Source organism: Corapipo altera, unplaced genomic scaffold, assembly GCF_003945725.1.
Source record: "Corapipo altera isolate COAL_440 unplaced genomic scaffold, ASM394572v1 48b, whole genome shotgun sequence".
Taxonomy (NCBI): Eukaryota; Metazoa; Chordata; class Aves; order Passeriformes; family Pipridae; genus Corapipo; species Corapipo altera.
In genome coordinates, this window is record NW_020884884.1 from 13,514,418 (window position 1) to 13,533,513 (window position 19,096).

The 19,096-nt window shown below is 44.8% G+C and overlaps 1 protein-coding gene across 1 annotated transcript in view; it reads left to right on the plus strand.

The window, feature by feature from the left end:
* The window catches only part of MDGA1 (MAM domain containing glycosylphosphatidylinositol anchor 1), a 143,592-nt gene that overhangs the window by 28,710 nt on the left and 95,786 nt on the right, over window positions 1-19,096 (plus strand). The window contains exon 2 of the mRNA XM_027641719.1: window positions 17,982-18,121. Coding sequence (XP_027497520.1) covers window positions 17,982-18,121 — 140 coding nt within the window. The remainder of the gene's footprint in view (window positions 1-17,981; window positions 18,122-19,096) is intronic.

Below are 19,096 nucleotides of genomic sequence, written 5' to 3' on the forward strand. Positions count from 1 at the left end.
TTAGTGCACGATTTGTGCCAATCAAAGCTCTCAAAGTTAGAGCTGGTAATGATTGCTGTGGGAAAAGACCCCACCACTTTCTGGGTAGGCTGAAGCAGAAAGGCACCAGCTTTTTCTTTACTTGTTCATAAGTGCTTGTGAGGTTGGAGGTGGAAAAGGGCCAGTCTGTCATTGCTGGTAGCTTTTTACCAATGCTGTTTTAGCCATGACCTGCCCTATATATGGACTTCATGTGTGCTGCAGGCAGCTGTGCAGTGTTTCTGACCTGTGTGGGAGTCTGGCTGTTCTTTAAAACAGACCAGATTTTACTTGGCTGCTTCTCACAGTTTGTAAAATACCAGGGAAGCTTCCAAGTAGCCATGTGCCAGACTTAATTAGAGTGAAGGCTTTCCTGCCTTGAAAATGCACGCTTTTCTGGTCTCATCTTGCTGTGACTCCAAGTCTGCTAAGAGCTGTACCAACATGTGCTTTGGGGTTTGACCAAACCCTTTGCCATTAAGATCTTCTGCTGGGGCAGAAGCCCAGGGCAGTGCCACTGTCCTGCACCATGGACCCAGAGCTGTGCAGCTGACACCTGGCCATAGAAAACCTGCTGTTCTTCCATGGGTGCTTTGTGAAAAGTCTTGAGGTGATAGATATGAAATATTCTGAAAATTGTTTGGCTGCACTGGATTATTAGTCTGTATTTAATTTATTGAAGATTTGCTAGAGGATTTTAAAAATTGTGAAAGTCAAGGATTGAAAATCTGCATATTCCCAAAGCTGAGATCACCTGAGCGTTGTGAGACACTATGATCTCTAGCATAGAATCACAGTGTAATTGACAGCTATACTGGTATAAACTCAGTGTATTTTTCTTTACCTCAAAGCTGCTTCTTAAAGAGCACTGTGAATGAGATCAAATGCACGCCTATACCACTCTGGAAAGGAATGCAACACCATGTTGCTATTTGTTTGTGGTCATGAAAGACCAGAATCACTTTTTTTTTTTTCTTCCCATGAGTTGTGGCCAAATTCCAACTTAGGTAATTATATTCTGGTTCCTAATTTCCTCTGAAGCTTCAAATCAGTTCAGATTGCTTTTTGCTTTCTAGCCTGAGCAATTAGATAATGTTCCTGAGCCCTGTTAACCAGCTATATTCCTCCTCAGAGGAAGCTCTGTTCTGTTCCTTATGGAAGCAGCACCTCTTCTCCTGCCTGTGTACTTACTTATCTTTTTGATATGGCAAATGACAACAAAATGTGAGGTAAAGTGACTACTTCTCACAGCTAGGATCTCTGACATCTCCACTCTGCTAAGGCCAAGCTGCCGAAAGAAGGTGCTGCTACTGGTTCTCTACTGGTTCTGCAGTGTGCACCAGCTGCCCAGAATGATTTTGATGAAGGTAACATGCTCTACAGAAGTGTGGATGGAAAAGGAGTGTTGCTGGTGTTTCAGCAGTGGATATGGCACTTGGAGTAACAGGCTGCAGAGGAGACGAGATAAAGGCCATGTTGAAGGGGAGTGCACTGGGCATGACATGGGGAATTATGAACTGCAGTATGGGGAGGGGGAGGTGCTTGAGGCAGTTCTTCCTAATGGCTCCACACTGCATATATGCATCCAATTTTCCATGTTGCACTTTCCAGCAGAGCAGCTGGTGATGCTAATCCTTTGCCCTTATCGGTCATGTATAACAAGGATTAGCAGAGTATCCTCCAATGAAACACACCCCCTCCAACATCTCCCCTGTAAAACTGAAGATAGTGAGGGGACATTTGGCTTGATACTTTGCACAGGACAGAGAGAGAAAGGGTGTTACACTGCTCCATAGTGCCACACGTGTTTTGTACTCCTTTTGAGTCTCATGTGAGTCAGGGTAGAGGGTAAGTGGCTTCTCAGGATTTAAAAGTGAATATTGAGTGAAGTGTCATAGGTGAAAAAAGGTGTTTGTTTAGTTTCTCACACTCCCACCCCATCCCACAGACTCCTTGAGTGATTTTTGTTTCTCTAGTGGTGGTGCAGTTTGCTTCCCATCATCACTTGAAGCCCTCTAAAGAGAAAGGATGTGTGTCTTCCTTACTGTGGTGGTTTATCAGGCACAACCAGGATTGTTGATAATCACACCTATTACTGTAATACCTGATGTGAGCTCAGATCCCCTTGCTGTGTGCCTTCAAGTGATAAACAAAAAGATGACATGCCTTCTACAAGACAGGTGCTTTGGGTGCTGTTTTTCAGTCTGTCGTAAACCCCTGTCTATGGGGACAACTTGGGCCGAATGCCAGAAAACATTCTTGATGCAAACATGAAAGAAGTTATGGAAATCTTCTCTGGGGGTATTTTAAAGCTTTATCAGGCTCATCACTGTGGAGAAGCCTGTAGGGGAGGCTTGCAGATGACCTGGCAAGTACTGTGGGACTCTTCTGTCTGAAATATGTGTGATTCCTTAAGCTCTTTCTGTAGCTCGTCTGAGTTTTGCTTTTGGTCCATTTACTTATAGAAAGTGTTGGCATATCTGTATGCACATATTCAGGGGAAAACCAGTATTACTTTTATCACGTTGACATTAAGCAAAGAGAATTGGCACCAGAAGAAACCATGTGGGCAAATGCAGTAAATAGGAGTGAAGCCCAATGAACGGTTAGTTGCATAAAAAAATCTGCAGGGCTTGACCATCCTCTTGATTTTGGAGTCTCCTAGGGAGCTACTGTTGCAACCTGTGTGTAAAGAAATATAGCCCATACCACCATACATATGTATATATATGCATTACCTATACCATCCCTAATACAAGGGCATGTGTGATGTGAACTCAGTCACGTGGAGTATCTGGCGGGCTGTTTGATATGAAGACATTGGGAGGGCAGTGCTCTGGCAGCATCTGCTGTGCTGGGGAGAAAGCTGGTACTTGGGCAGTAAAAGCAGTTGCCAGCAGTTTTCCTTCTCTGGTTGTAATGGTTCTCAAAGAGACTTTTCAAAGGCTTCTCCATCTTGGTGCACTTGGATGTAGATGTACTGCAATACACTTCAGCAACCACATTTCTCATATGGAAGAAATTTAAAGCTGTTGGTATGTATTTTTGCAGAGCCACTGAGCTAGTGGCTCTCAATGCACAGGACTGGTCACTGTCTGTGCTCCAAGGGCACTTGAATCCTGCACAGCCTAACGAGTGAAATTTCTCTACTCCTCCAGCTTAATGACTGTAGACCAGGACTTGGGATGTATAAGAGTAGGGCCCTGTGGGTTTCCAGATTTTTTAGAGCTCTCTTCTAGGTGCTTGTGGGATCTCTGAGCATGTCTGCACCTGTTTGCTCTCTGTCCCCTGGCAGCAGTTGCTGTGTAAAGGTTGTGGGGTTAGAGCTGTGCTGCTTTAGCTGTGTTTGGTATTCCTCACTGTATTGCAAGTCTTTCTGGGGTGCTCAAGAGTTCTGGTTACCCAAAATCAGCATTAAGTTTAATGCGTGATTATCACCAGGAGTAAGAAAATACTTGGCAATGTCTCAGAGACTGATGATATTGGGCTTAATTAAGGAAGAGCAGTCTGTCCCCACACGCATCTGTCTCTGCTTCCTCATCCTTCCTGTCAGGATCAGCTTAAGTTTGTTTTTAATTATTTTTATTAAGTGTTGCATGGAACGGTAAAACCCACATCAGATTACTGAGGATATTAATCCTTCGCACTTCTCTAGCACATCACATTTCATCCGATGACAGAGGTTTGCTTTACAAATATTAATTACAAAGTTTCATAACCCCCCTGTGAGGAAGATAATAACTACAATAATACGTAGCATTTATATGATTTTTGCATCTTCAGAAAGTTGTATAAACACTAAACTTTAAAGTACACTGCATGACATTGTAGTGGAATTGTTGAAATGATACACAGCGAGGCAAAGATGCACCAAGAAGGGGAGAACCTGCTTGCCCAAGGTCACACATCAAGGCAATTACTGAGTAGGGCTCATTATAGATTATTCTTGGTTTCTGGGTTTCTTTTCCACTCTCTGTCTTCCTTGGGGAAATGCCCCAAAACAAGTGTGCTGCCCATCTCAATGAAACAAATTGGTGGTGCCTTGGCAATTGGTGACATGTTTTGTGGGACAAACACTGGGAAATAATTTCTTAATGTCTGACAGCTATCAGTCTGGTGGACTCCTGGAGACATACGCTCTTCTGGGGCATAACCAGATCCAGAGTCTTTCCCCTTACTACAAAATGGGAACAGACTGAAATAGAGGGCAAAACCAGATTTTAGAAGGTAAACCAATGCCTTGTCGAACAGGAATCACAAGGGATTTGCTCAGTTAGGGGATGGCAGTTCAAGAAAGTACATATTTTCAGAAGCTGTGCTTCTTTCCCTCTTCGGACACTTTTAAGTGGGAAGCCTGCTGTCCAGTTTTGTGTTAATTCATCCAAGGGTGTTCTGCAGGAGGCTGGGTTGATTGAAGTCTTTTAAGAAAGGAGGCTACTTTTGGGACTTTGCTGTCTGAGTTTTCTTTCCTCCTGTCCCCTTCAGAGACCAAGGGACCATTTTGTTCTCCATGGGATGGGCTGCTGTGTGTCCTTCCACATGCAGCTGAAGGCCCAGGAGTGTTTTAAATAAAATGAACTTTCTTCCTAATATCAAGAAAACATCAAATGGAGCTGAGGATAAGTGATTTCAAAATATGCTGAGGTCTCAGCCTGCCCTTGGCCTCACCTAAATAGGGCAAAGCCCCTTCTTTCAGAGAAGAGAGTTTGAGAACAAAAGTCTTTAAAGAGATTTCCTCTTTAGAGATGTTTTGACTTTGAGGCTAGTGCCTGTCAGCATTTCAGTCTCTCAGAGCTTTATTTCCTTAGTGTCAAAGATCATCTCACTTCCTTTGCAAGGCTGTCAGCCAGACCCTGGCTGCTTTGATATGGCTGTGTTAGTCTCCGAATCCCCTGTTGAACAAGCTGCTCAACAATGTTTGCACAAATGCATGATCTTGGGTAGAGAATTAATCCCTGTTCCTACCCCCTGTGCAGTCAGCCAGCTGAGAAATTACTTTAAACACTATCCCATGTGGATTAATGCTTCCCCAATGCAAGTCTCTGGTGTTTCAGATGATCTTTTGACTCCACACAGATACAGAGTAATAAATTCATAACCTGGCTTTGAGGAACTTTGCTCCTAAGTTCATTGCTGTCAGTCTCTCATCAGGGAATGTCCAAACCAGCATCAACCTGCCTCGCTTCTCATTGTCTGTGTTTCAGTTGTAATCAGATTTTTTTTTTGGCAAAACTCTTTATTAATCCATTTCCCTTTTCCCCTTTTTCCCCCTCTTCTTCCTCCAGTTTAATTATTTGAGCTGCTGCTTGTCAGAATGAAATCCAGCAACAGAACTAGGATGTGGCAATGCCAGAGCTACTCTTGTTTTGCAGGGGTTGGGGGATGCTCCTGAGGCCAACCTTTGGCACTTGAGGTTGAGGAGAGCTCTTCATAGTAGTAGTCCAAAGACCAACCCGTTTGCAGGAACAGCCTGTTATTTAATCACATGTACATCCAGAGAGTTGCTCCATCTTACTGGGAATAGCTGCAGGTGGAAGGGAGACTACAGAAGGTCGAAAGTGGTAGCTTGTTACTGAAGAGGCTGGAAGCAGGCTTGTGTTTTATTGCTTCTGAAAATGCCCGGAGATGCAACTTGTTCACTAGGCATTTACTCCCCCATTACCTCCTATGTCTCCTGAGCAACAATAAACAGAATATTGGGCTCGGAAGTGCCTGCCCAGGAGAGGCAGTATGGGCAGATGTGCTGCACAGCTGGAGAGGAGTAGATGGATAATCTATTAAAGGGAAACAATACAAACTGTTTGTAATGGTGTCAAGAATATTTCACTGCATGAGCAGCATGTGGCAGATGTGGAGTGACAGCAAATGCTCCCTGTGTGCAGAGCCTTACAGAGTCAGGAGGGTTTCCCCATGTTCTGCCAAAGCAATGGTCAGAGGGTAACTCAAGTCTAGGAGGGTTGTCAGAGACCTTCCTCTAGATTTTGTGTGCAAGGGAAGATAAAACACCAGTTCCTTATGTTCCCCACCTTAACATCAGTCATAAAAGTATAACATACTGACTCTGGGATGTGCACCACTGCCCTCTCCTGTGTGCATGAGGGGATGCTGGTTGTGAACAGGGCTGTGTGTTGTGCACTCCTGCCACTTTAGGACATAAGGACCAGCGCTCTGCCCTCTCCCATCATCCTGAATTCCTTGGGTGCCATTGTATATGAGGACAACCTTTGGCATAATGTCCTATTGGCAGCTTCAGAGCAGTGACTCCAGTGATTTGTGGAAATGCCACTAGCATAGTCCTCACTGGAAGAATGAATTTGCCCAGAATTTGCAAGTAAATATATTAATTAACTCTAATTAAGATTAATTTTTTTAAGTATCCTCAGTAAGGAATTTAGTGTTTGTCAGTGTCTTTGTCTGGAATTAATAATGTAATAACGCAGGCTCTTCAAACGTGGTATGTAATTTGAATTCATTGAAATCTTGTGTCTAGGCTAAATTTGAAGAAAATGGGCTGTAACTAAACTAAGTTATTAACAGTTACTATATCTAATTATTGTGACTATGTGGTTCTGCTCTGGGTTAGGTGGGAAATCATTATCCCAAACTCAAACCCATTGAGGACTTAAAATGAGCACTAATTCAGAGAGGAGGTATGCACAGTTAAAACACCCCAAATAATGCCAAGTCTTTGCAGCTATGATGATACATACCAGCAACATTATGACTAAGATGTATTACTGCCATCGGCTCCAGCTGAGATGGAACAGAGGTTTAAAGATACCGTGTATTTTCCCTCTCATTCTCAACCCTTGGCATAATGAGCAGAAGAGAAATAAGTGAGTGCTCCCTTAGCCTGCTGTATGTGGTTTGGTTTTTTTTTTCAGTGTAATCTTAAATTAATTTCCTGGATAAGTTATTCCTGCCTCAGGGAATAATTGCAAGATTTCTGTGCTGTTTGTAACTCTTCAATTAGCTCTGTGTGCTTTTCCCTTTTAACTCTGTTTTCAGCTGGATGCAGGTCTTGCAATGATGTATCAGAAGGCTTTTGCATCCACATCTGCACCATGTTTCGTGGGTGCTGGCGCTGCTTATGAGGAAGGATTTTAGTTCTACCCTCTGTCACTCCTTCCCCTCCTTTCTTTATTAGGAGAAGAGCAGAAGGGAGAGAAAACAAAGAGTTGACAGAGATGAATTTGCTCTATGAATTAAAGTCTCTGGAAATTCTTCTATGGGTTAGTTACCTTCCTAGCAAGATTAAGAGACTTGTACAAAATTTCCCTTGAACTGCTCTTTCCCATTCCTAGAAAAAGGCCAAGGAACTTGGAGGAGAGCATTTTAAATGGCGTCTATCTAGCACTCCTTTGTTGCCTATTTTGCTACAGCTAATTAAAAGAGAAAAGCCTTTTAATATTTAAGCACCATTAACTCGGCTGAATTATTAAATGTCAATTTGCATTACGTGCATAAAAGGATCAATAAACAAAGAGAATAATACAATGGAGGTGGCTGGGGTTAGAGAGATGTCAGCTCCTCTTATCGGAACCGGGGGGAATTGCTCGCTTGTCTGCCTGTTTGTGGTTGTTAATTATTGGTACTCGGAAGGGAAAGAGCTGGGGACTTTCTAGGACTCTGAACACCAAAGGCGCTGCAGGGATGTAAAAGATGCTGTCAAGATAAAACATTACTTGGCTTGATTTCTGGGGATGTCATTCAGCCCCTGTTGCCTCAGTTTTGCTGACAACTTGCTGGCATTTGCTTTCAGTGCTCTCTCCCTTCCTTTGGGGTGGAGTTTGGCCTTTGCATTATGTGGCACTAAACTGGAATTAGCTATGGATTGATCCCTGGCTGTGCTTCAGGCTTCCTGCCCAACGATGGCAGAGCACAATAGCAGCATTTCCCCACCTAACAGCACTACTTGGGGGATAAAAGCTTCAGTGTGTTGTGAGGACCTGCACTGGAACTCATTTGAGCACAAAGGCTTCTTTCCACTGAGGGGGTGTATTAGCAGCAGCCTCCCTGTACCATCAGCAGCATCCCTGCCTCTAATCCTTGATCTTGCTGGGAGCAGATATATACCCAGCAGAGGAGTACCAAGTCTCTGCCATCCTCTGGGTCCTTGACATCTCTGCCAGGTTTTCCAGTGAGTGGTTGTGCTGTGGTTTGTGTCAGCTGGAGTTGCCTGTCCCTCACCAAGTAGCTTGGAGCTGAAAGCAGATCTCATGCAGCCACTGTGCTTTGATACCCTGGGAGGTGACTTTCCTGCAGGGGACCTGGGGTGCATGTGGTTTGGGCACCGCTGTTCATAGAGCTTAGGACAGAGACTGCTGCCCACCACTTTCCAGTGGTGGGCAAAATTGGATTTTAGATAGTTGAATTAAGGGCAGCATTTGTGCTTCCAGCTCTTTCTAATTGGGGTGAGAACAAAACACATTTTCAGTGAAATTTTATTTCAGTCTCTTTCTTGTGGCTCTTACCACCCTCTCCTGCTCTCATTCTCCCCTCTCTGCCCCTCCCCACCCTCTGTTTGACAATTGAAATAGCCTTTTGCTTTATGCAGAAGATGGGTATAACAGTAGGTAAACATGGCCATTTGTTGAATCTTTCCTCTCCTGGTGAAGTGAATGTTTGCACTGCCATCACGGCATGATTGCCCTCACATCCCCAGCTTACTCTGAGCTGGCTGGATGGGGCCCTGGAAGCAACAAAGCTGTGACAGGTGAGGATTTAACATTGATTCAGTGCCTGAGTGTTTACTTAGCTGTGCAGATGGGCTTTGTGGTCTGCACAGAGTTCTGTGCCTCTGCAGAAACTCTCCTGACAGTGGTGGAACTGCTTTGGTTACGTACACAGGGAGGTCTTCAGGAGAGCTGGGACACCAGCTAGTCAGTGCCTTGCTTTGCCAGCCCCATATCTGCGCACCCACTCTCTGGGGTTAGCAGCCCTGAGTATACGATGTCCCCTTCGGCTCTGCATGTAGAGAGAAGTCCTCTCTTACGGCAGCTCTTTTCTGCCAGTTGTCTTGCCCACCAGCCTGCAGTTTCCACCTCGGCATTGAAGATTTTGGGCCTCGGAGTTTAGCATTTTGAACAGCACCAGCTGGAGTTTCATAGAAATGCTCCTATTCTTACCCAGTTTCTGTTGGTGTGCTCTGATTGCATACTGGTTTGGTTTTCGTTCTGCTTCTTCTCTATTGCTTTTAGTACACCTGATTTTGTTTCTCTTCCTGTGTTTCCAGGGTGGGTTTTATTTAGTGAGTGTGTGTGACTTTGGTGGTTTCTCCACCAGCAAAGTCTGGAGCATTTCCTATGTGTCCTATCAGCTGGGGAATTCAGTCTGAAACCATTACCTCTGCTTTGTTTTAGTTTTTATGATCCAGGAACCACAGCTGTCATCTGATTTCTTTTTCAGTTTTGATATGAAAGGGAGCCTGTAGTTATTCCTTGATTGGAGTTAATGCACCTTCATTGCTAATCTAGTCAACAAATGATTAGCGAATTGACTTTTTTTTCTCACTTTTGAAAGAAAGAAGTGTCTGTGTTGTGCTTTCCTTTTATCTCCTATGTTAGATGGTCTAGCCATGAAAGGAGAGCTGAGTTTCAAAGAACGGTGGTTTAAAGATCTGTGCCCATGGACCTCTTTGTTGAAGAGCCACCAAAGTTGTTCAAAGTATAGAAGGGGAAAGAAACTAGAAAAAGCAGTGCCAATGGTGGCTTTGGGAATGAGCTGATCTTGAATTCAGGGAAAAGAGGAGAGGTAAAACCCTTGTGACCATTTAAGCAAAGCCCATTTACCTGCAAAAGTTATTAGCAGCAGATCCTAGGGACATTCCCTGTTGGACTTTGCTGCCTGTGCTGCCAAGCTGCAGCATGGCTGTGAAAGGTAGTTCTCCTGGCTGAGTGGGGATATGCATCTTTGGTGAGTCCTTCATGCTATGATGAAGGAGCAAAAAAGGAGAGCAGAAGTGTGAGATGTATGAAGAGCAGCTACTTGTGTCTCCACCTGAGCCAGCCTTGGCTCTCTGTTAAACTATCTACTCAGAGGCTTCTGGTGATGGACACAATGAAAGCTGAGAGCATGAGGGCTAATAAATGCCAAAGGGTCTGCAAGCTTTCTGGATGCCTGTAGCTGTTAATTCACCTTCAGACAGTGGTGGGTGCATGGAGCAGCTGGAGATTGGTTCAGGGGACTGGAGACATGGAGGGTGTTTATGTAAGGAGGCAAGGGATCAAAACCTACCAAGGAGCTTAGAGCTTGCCTGTCCTACTGGGGCTGTTCCTGCAGCACGTGGATGGGATAAATGACTGTCTGTGCTGTACATGCCCAGCTGAGTTCCTCTCTCTGTAGCCTTGTTTTCTATGACTGGACTGTTTCATTTTTTTCTGTATTTTACCAGCCGACAAACAAGTTGGTCTGTCAGTGGTCTCCAGAATAGAGGATGATTTCTTGCCTTAAATGCTTGCCTCATCTGTATTTCCCCCTAAAATGCTTAGGAGCTTTAAGTAGCAACCAGACAAGAAATGTGTTTTTGAGTGAGATGCTTTGACCACTCAGCTTGGCAGGATCACCTTGCCCAAGTGTGGCTCTGTTGCTTCTTGGGTTTTACAGCAAGATTTAGAGATACAGCTCAGGCTCTGTAGCTGGCACAGTGGGAAGTGGCTTGGAAAAGATTATAAAGTCTCTTTGATGGCTACTAAAAGACAGGCATGCTTTTTTCATTTCCCAGCCAAAGTTGGAATCTTCCAGGACAGTATAGCTGAGGTACAGGCTCTGACTGCCACCATATCTGGAGCCCTGAAGATTTGGAGACAACCTACCTCATATTGGTGGCGTTGAGTCATCAATAGAAATTCCAGTCAGGCATAAGAGTTAGGCAATAATACAAGGTTTATGCCACCATAATGTTGTGTGTGTATAATATCCGTCACTTGATTCTTATCAAACAAAGTTGCCGATTGATTTTGCTCTGCTGCTTGACACTCTGCAGTTAGGTGGACCTATGTGAAAATATTTTGAGAACATCTAGGAAAGCCAGTGAGCCTTGTAGACAGTGGAGTGGGGAACTGGGGGGGGGGCGAGGGATCAGTGATGATCTGGTGACTGACACTTTAGTAAAGCACATAATACTGCTTTAGTTATAAATTGAATGGTGGTCTCGGGAGCAGGTGTTACGAGTCACTGTGAGGTGTACATGCTGTTCATGACATGATTTTGTTGCTGGCATTTTTCTAAAAGAAACAAAATTATAGAGATGCTTCAAGGAAGTGACATTGATTAAGCAAAAAGGTATTTTAAGACTGTGGAAATCTATCTGGCTGAGCTTTGCAAAAGGAAACTGCTTCTGGAGATGTAATCAGCCAGAGATGTAAAGACAAAGTCTTGGTCTCTTCCAAGTAAAAAACAATCCCATGCTATTTTAAGTAGCCAAGTTTCATCCTCAGTGATTACTTTCTGCAACTCTGTCATTTCTCTGTGCACTTCCCACTGAAAACCTGATTTTTTTCTTCTTGCTCAAGAGTGCTATGAAGTGTTGTGTGGAGTTAGACATGGTTGCTTTGCGTATCTTGGGAGTGGCTCTGTTTCTTTTATGAGTGGATTGATGTTTGTGTTTTAATCATTATCAGTGTGCAAATACCAAAGGAATCAGAGTCATTTTGCTACTGAAATATAATGTGTTCCTTGCTGCAAATTTAGGCCAGGAGTACAGTAAGAGGAATTTTTTTTTTTTTTGAGCATGTTTGGTTTGGGCTGCAGTGAGAACACTGGTGCATGGGAGTCAAAGAGCATCCCTAGAGATCCGTCTTGTTTCGGGTTGTAACCCTTAGTGTCAGCATGCAGGGAGGGCTTCCTGAAGGGAAGGCTTGCTTTAGGAGAGCCTTGTAGCAGCACAGAGCTGCCCAGGCAGCACACCACGTTGGAAAAGTCAACCAGAGGAGCTTGGGCAAGACAGTTCAAGGAGTGGGAGGAGACCCAGGACCATGGATGTGCTTTGATCCTCACCTATCCCTGGGGATTCTGAATTGCCTCCCTCTCTGCTAGGGGACTAGCCTGGTCTTGTGTTAAAAGTTGGAGCGTAATTAGGCTGAACGGTACTGAAGGGGGAAGTTCCCTTGTTCCCTGCAGGAACTGTGCTCCCTTTGCCATTGCACTGGTCAAAGAGACAGTGAGGGGTTGAGGTGAGGAGGAGGCCCCTGAGCAAGCACCAGGGAATGTGCTCTGAAAAGTGGTGATGGCAGGGGTTCCCTGGGCAGGCATTACAAAGACATCCAATGCCTCAGCTCGATTACACCCACCCACTGTTATCTTCTCTTCTTCTGCTGTTGTGCTGGTCTTAACTGCTGACTGATGAGTATGGGCAGTCTTTCTTCAGCCATTAATACAATATTGATCCACAACCCTGCTGACAGTGTTAATGGACACTGATTGTGTATTATTATTTCCATAATTGTCCTCAAGCTGGAGTGAATTCTCCTTTTCAAATGGTACATCGATATCATGCCCTGCATTGTGGGCTGGATCTGGCCTGGTTAATTTGTTTTGTCTAAAGTTTCAGCAAAGCCTGTGGTCTTCATCCACAGTGAAGCAATCAGTGAGACCAGCTGAATAGTGATGGAGCACACATCAAGGCAGTTGCCATCCGCTCCCAGAGCAGTGTTTTGTTTGATGGTCAGGATGCTGCCCCTGCAGACCCTTCCCATCCTACTAGACTTTCCTAACTCCTGCTGTGTTGCTAGCATGCCTCTTCCCTTTACATGTGTTCTGGCTTCTCTTTGTGCTCTGCTAAGGGGACATGATCCCTTCCTCAAAGGTCTCCAAGTTTGTATGCCTCTGCTGTTCAAGCAGATCTGTGCTTGAACAGACGGGATGAAACACTAACTAAAGCAGTGACTTCGAGGCCTGAGATACCCCCTGGGTGTTTTGCCGTGTACGCTCTGTAACTAATAGTGCTGCAGGGCAATTCCACCCATGGACACACAGTTGCTGAGAGTGGCTGTTCCACAAGGAATGCCAGACGTGGATTTCCCTAATGAAATGCTAATTCAACCCCACTGTAGTTCATAAATACCCCGTGTGTTTTTCCCTTTTATGGAAACTCCCTTCAAGATACATCCCTTACATACCACTTTCTCAGGATGGGAATGGCGAGGGAAGGAGACAGGCAGGTTCTTTAGGGGTTTAAGCAGCAGATTAGCAGCTGATGCTCCCCTCCTTCTTGCTCCAGTGTAACTAAGCAATGTGAGTCCAAGGAGCCTGTGAACAGAAATGGGGAAGAACTTTGGCTTCTTTGACTAGGGTATGTGCAGAAGAGACTGAATTATAACTACACCAGATACACGGAAGATCATTGTTTGCCATGCTAAGTAGGGTGGTAGATTAAGCCTGAGGAAAAAAGAAAGCTCCAGGTACAGCTTCCCTCTTCCCCTACCCTGCATGAGGGCGATAGCAGAGGTGGGTGGATTCAGTGCCCCTGTGTGTGTAGCTGTGGGTATTAGCCCAGCAGCTTTGGAGATGAACGCTCTTCATCCTTGAGGCCATCAGCAGGATGTGTGCAGGTGGCAAGGGTAATGGTGGGATAGAGTCAAACAGTGATGGCTAATGTTAGCCTCCTGACAAGGCAGCAGTGAAGTGTGGTTGATGCTGTGCTGCAAGTGAGGAGAGTGGCCCTTGTGGGTGTTGACAGCAAAGTAGGCAGTGTCACTTACCGTCCTCTCTGTGAAGGAGCTCTCATCACTGCCATTGTAGCAATGGGATCTCAGATTAAAGGAGATAAATGGTTAGACATGTGAACCACAGATGACTGAGTCCTCCCCAAAAGACCATTTTTCTCTCATTTTCAGCACCAAGCATCTCATAAACTTTCCAGATTATGGTAATAATAACATTGTGCAGTACACTGCACTGGGAATAAAGTTATTTTATCCATTTCAATTTCCTTTTGTTTTAATGTGTAAATATATCAAGCGAAAGCATAGTAGAAAATCTCAGTGCAGAGGCCAAATGCATTGCAAGCCAGCCATTTTCTGAGGAAGGGCCTAATGCCGCATGTTCAGAGTCTGAATTTTTTCCCTTCTAAAACATCTGACACTCAATATTTGGCTGTCCTAGTTTCTCTGGAGGACTTTGTATTGGGAGCCTTCCCTAAGTTGATCTCTTACCTGGAAGTGAAATAAGAGTAATGATGCATCTGTCTCTCAAAATTCTGGGAAAAATATGGCGGGAAACTATCTGTCCCCTTTTCCCCCACAGAGGCCATCAGAGGTCTTCCTTGTATCTCTGCTTTGGGGTTTGATGGTCTGAGGAGAGGGATTCTGCCCCAGCAGGACTTAGCAGGGGAGGTTGTCTCTGTGCAAGAGTTGTTCTTCACAGAGCACTGCTGAGAATGGCTGAGACTACTGCTTCAACTCCAGCACCTGGCCTCATGCTCCAGCCTTTCTTTTCATTCCTAGGGGCCTTCTGTGAAACTGATGCTCTGACAGGCATGGTCCTGCCATCCTGTTGTGCTGGCAATGTGCAAAGTGTCTGCATGCTGAAATCCTCCAGGAGACTTGGGGTGATGTCAAACAATAATGTATTCTTTCTGTTCAATCACATTAGAAGTGCAATTAATCCTCACAGTCTCTCTGCCCATCTGTAATATGGCTTGAGGTGACTTTCCCAGCCTTTGTGTGCTGTGGCAGGCTGAGCTTGGAACAGAGACCTTCCTGAGTGTCATCTCGTGATTTAGTGCAGGCCTCAAAGAGCTGGACTGGTTCATTGCTTAGCCCCCACCCCTTTACTAATGTCAAGTTGTAACCAAACCAAAGGCAGAGTTCTCAGGCTTCTATGCCATCTACCTGAGTGCCTTTCTTTCCATGACAACCCTAGGCTTTCTGAGTTCCCTTTTGAGGGATTTGGGTTCATGTGGGGTTTATGACATGGAAAAATGGTGGATGTTCTGCTGAGGACCTGGTGCTGTGATTGCCAGAGAGATGTTACAGCTTAAGCAGATGAGATTCACTTAAAGTGATGTGCCTTTCTAATGAATTTGGCTGAAAGGTATTAGTGATGAAGACACAAGCAAGTTCACACACCTATGAACAAAGCTGGATGTTCACACCCTTGCTTGTAAGCTGAGTGTATCCAGGGAGATTTTGGGAGAAGAGGACAAAATTATGACCCAGGGCTTATTCCCAGGGTTGTCATTTTGCTGTAGACTAGTACCATGTAATGATTTGTAGGGCCAAAAACGGTTTAGTTTAAATAATATTACTCTAAAACTCAGCCACCAGAAAAATACCAGAAGGTATTTTGGCACCAGAATAATTGCACAAAAGCCCACTAATCCTGTACCGCCGGACCTAATGATTTTGCTGTGGAAATTCTCCATGTGGAAATGTCTTTGGAGAAGTGGTAGAAAAGGGTTACATATGAAAGGTGAAATAACAGAAGAGGGATAGACAAAGGGAAAAGAGTATACGACTTACCTTGTATACCATATGGGGTACAGCAGAGCAACATTTAACTGGGAGCTAGAGCTGCAGATAAATATTCTGATTCTCCATGGGGTGTCTGGAAATTAGTTTTTGCAGCAAGGTCATGTTTGCAAAGGGAGAATAGAGCCACCAGCTGGCAAATGCAGCCCAAAGACTGCAAAGAGAGGTTACAAGAGCTTTGCTGCTGCAGGGTGCCAGGACTCTACTGAAATGCAGGCAGCACAGTTTGGGGATGGGGGGGAATGTGGCATAGGATGTGAAGGGACTGGTCTATCTTTTAATCATAGAACAGGGATTCTTCAGCATTCCAGCCTGGATATTAGCCCCGTAAGTGGTGCTCTGCAGTTTATGTGGGGTTGAAGGTGTGATGGCAGATCTGCAGAAGACTGATCTGAGGGCTGTAACAGCACAAGATACTGTCATTTGGATTAAAGTGTATTAGTAAAGGTTATAAAGGCTTCTGAATTCCTCCTCTGTGACTGTTGGCTTGACAAGCATTATTATAGTCTTTTCCCGATAAGTCACTAATTTACTTAATGTGTTTACATATCAGTATACATATTCATACATGTATGGGTATACAAAGACACAGATGTGTGTAAGCACATATATAGGTTTCCACTTGCTCTTGGGTTCAACAAGACTCTTCTGCCACCCAGGCAGGGAAAGGTCAGTCACTCACCTGCTCAGTTGTATCAGCGAAGCCTTGACAGTCGGTTTCAGCATTTCATAGTGCTCGAGTGATGGCGGGCGTCTTGGGAGGCCTGCAGTGGGGGAAAACACAAATCCCTGAGGGATTTGTACATGTTTGTACCATCATATTATTCAAATACACATGTTGCTTCTGTTAGTCAACAGTTTGTACAGTAATAGTGATTTTAACAAAGCGTCAAAAAAGAGAGTAACTTGCTGTATGTGCAGTGCTGCTGCTTAGATGTTGGGTGGCTGTGGCAGCTGTGAAGCCCCAGCAGCAAGAGCAACTTGTTGTCCACTAACCCTGTGTCCATTCTCATGTCACTGCCGCTTGGTTAGTGCATGGTAGTGACGCCAGTTTATAAACTGCCCTCAAAGGCAGATTTTCTCCACTGCCCAAGCCCAGGTCTGTACTGCTGGCAGATTAAACCGGTAAAAATCTGAGGGCTTCCCTTGCCCAGGTGATTGGTTTTAGAACATTTTGGTCATGTCAAAAGAATGAAAATAATTTTTTTAAAAAGGAGCCTTTGAAGTTCAACTAACATTGAGGAAAAAGTGGGTGCTTGGTTCAGCCTTAATAGGTTGTGCAAAATTTGTTCATGTTTAAGAAGTCTTACTGAAGCTTGTTGCTTTGAAACCTTTGATCATTTCCTCAGTGATTTGTTCATTTGTGTTATATTTCACAAATAGAAGCTCGAGATGTGACTCCAGAGTCTCCTGGAAGCATTCTAGCAAGTCAGGGAAGTATCCCAGGGAACCGTCACTGAGGCACTGACTCAGAGACGTTTGTGGGTTTCTCTGTTCTTGAAGTGCGACTGGAGTTTTCCCCTTGAACAAATGGAGGTGTCCTGTTGGGCTGCAAAGTTGCCTTCAATACATCTCAGCTGCTTCTGTCATCACACAAATGCTTTGGAGCAGGAAGCCAAAGGCTGTTTGCACAGGACTTCAGAGCTGAGGCTTTTTTCATTATAAAATCCTGTTCTCCTAGAGCTTGTCTATCCCTGCTGCTCATCAGGGCTGCAATGGGACAGAGGTGCTTTTTGGGGTCATTGTGGTTTTTAACTTTGATTTGGGAACTTTCTTTCTATGTATTTTTTCACTGCGCTGGTCTTCAGTCATTTTCCTGGGAGTAACTGATGTCTGTTTGGAGCCCTAGGTGTAGAGATCCCTAGAGATTATGGGTCCCCTGATCTTGCAGACGGTGTTCTCTCTTGCTCAAGGCTGAGATAGGCTGCTATTTAATATGGGAAAGACTTGTTTTTCCTGCAGCGTGTGCTGTGCCTGTTCTAGGTATGTGTGCTAATCGCTGTACAGAGCTTCAAAGCCCTTTCTGACGCTGCTTGGTAGTTATGCCAGACCCCTGCAAGGTAAATCATAGTAATCAGGCTTATTTTTGACAGGCATAGAACAGCTGTGATTCGACCAAGTCCCTGAAATAGCTGCTTCTACATACTCCTCTCTGGGAGAGATGAGAGTAGGATATTCTTAGTACTCAACCCATGCAGAAGGGTCCCCCAAAAATCTCCATATTCTGCTTTTCAATGCCTACAACTGCTCGTCACAAGACCAAAGGTTTTAAAATAAGGTTGATACCAGTTGCCCATAACATGGGAAAAATTGCTTAATTTTCTACTTCCTAAGACCTTTGTGTCTCATTTCCAGCACTGTCTGGGCTCTTCCCCTCTGTGGCTTAAGAACTGGCTCTTCCACCCTGCAGTGGGAGCAGCTGCCCTGGGTAGTGGGCATAAGGAGATGGGATACTGCTCATTTCCCTCTTTACCTCTTCTTTTCTCTCCACAGCTCCTGCTCAGGCCCAGATCATCCATGCTGGGCAAGCATGTGTGGTGAAGGAAGACAACATCAGTGAACGCGTTTACACAATTCGGGAGGGGGACACGCTGGTTCTGCAGTGTCTGGTCACAGGACACCCCCGGCCACAGGTAAATTTTCAGTCTTAGCTGTCACCCATACTTCTCATGTTTGTAGTCTCCACATAGAGCAAAATTGTAGGCAGCGGGGTGCCCAGCTTTCTCCTACATATTGGAGTCAGATAGGGATGACCCATCATGCAAGCACTTGTTTGTTAAGCTATGAAGCATTTAAGGTTTCTTTCGCAGAAAACAGCCCACAAAGCTTTGCAGGAGCCTACAGAGACCTTCTAATGATTTTCAGTGAAGTCCCCCCAGAAACTGAAAGCCCAGACTGAATCCAATATACAATCCACCCTCAAATCTTTAACACTCTTACTACAAAGTAGGAACAATGTAGAGAATAGATAAGACTATCCACATGTGCTGGCCATAGGAATTGGTCCTTCCTTGGTCCATCAGTCTCTTACATGATGAGAGCCCAGGGGACCCTGCTTGGGAGAGGTTGTGAAGTTGTTTGTACTGCACTTCACTGACCGCTGTGCGGAGCCCACTTTTCATTGATTTATGGCCACCAAGAAGAGTTGGATTCGTACTTGTGGCACTGGACATATCCATGCTGTTGTCGAAGACACAGTTCAGTGGAGAGGTATGAAGCTGAGCTTGGCTAACTTACAGTCCTTCCCTGGGGTGCCTAAAGGCTTGTATAGCCTGAAGTCCCATGCAGCCACCTCTCCACCCTTCAGATACTCAAGCAGGGTGGTTCAGTGTTAGGGTGAATGAGTCCATAGAGCTACTGGACCAGAGCATGGGTCTGTAAGCTCTGGGATAGAGCATGGTAGGAGTGGCAGCTGGTGCATACTAGGAGGATGGATGTGCCAGAATACACTCAAGGGAGACACATATGATTCTTGTGTCTTCTTGGCCCCCTTCCTCAGTCCTGCCAAAAATATTTGTGCTGAGAAGCCGTATGTCTGCATATACCAGTAATGCCTCTGTGGACTTGCTTGTGAGGAGCTACTTGGCAATGAGACGATGACAAAGGCA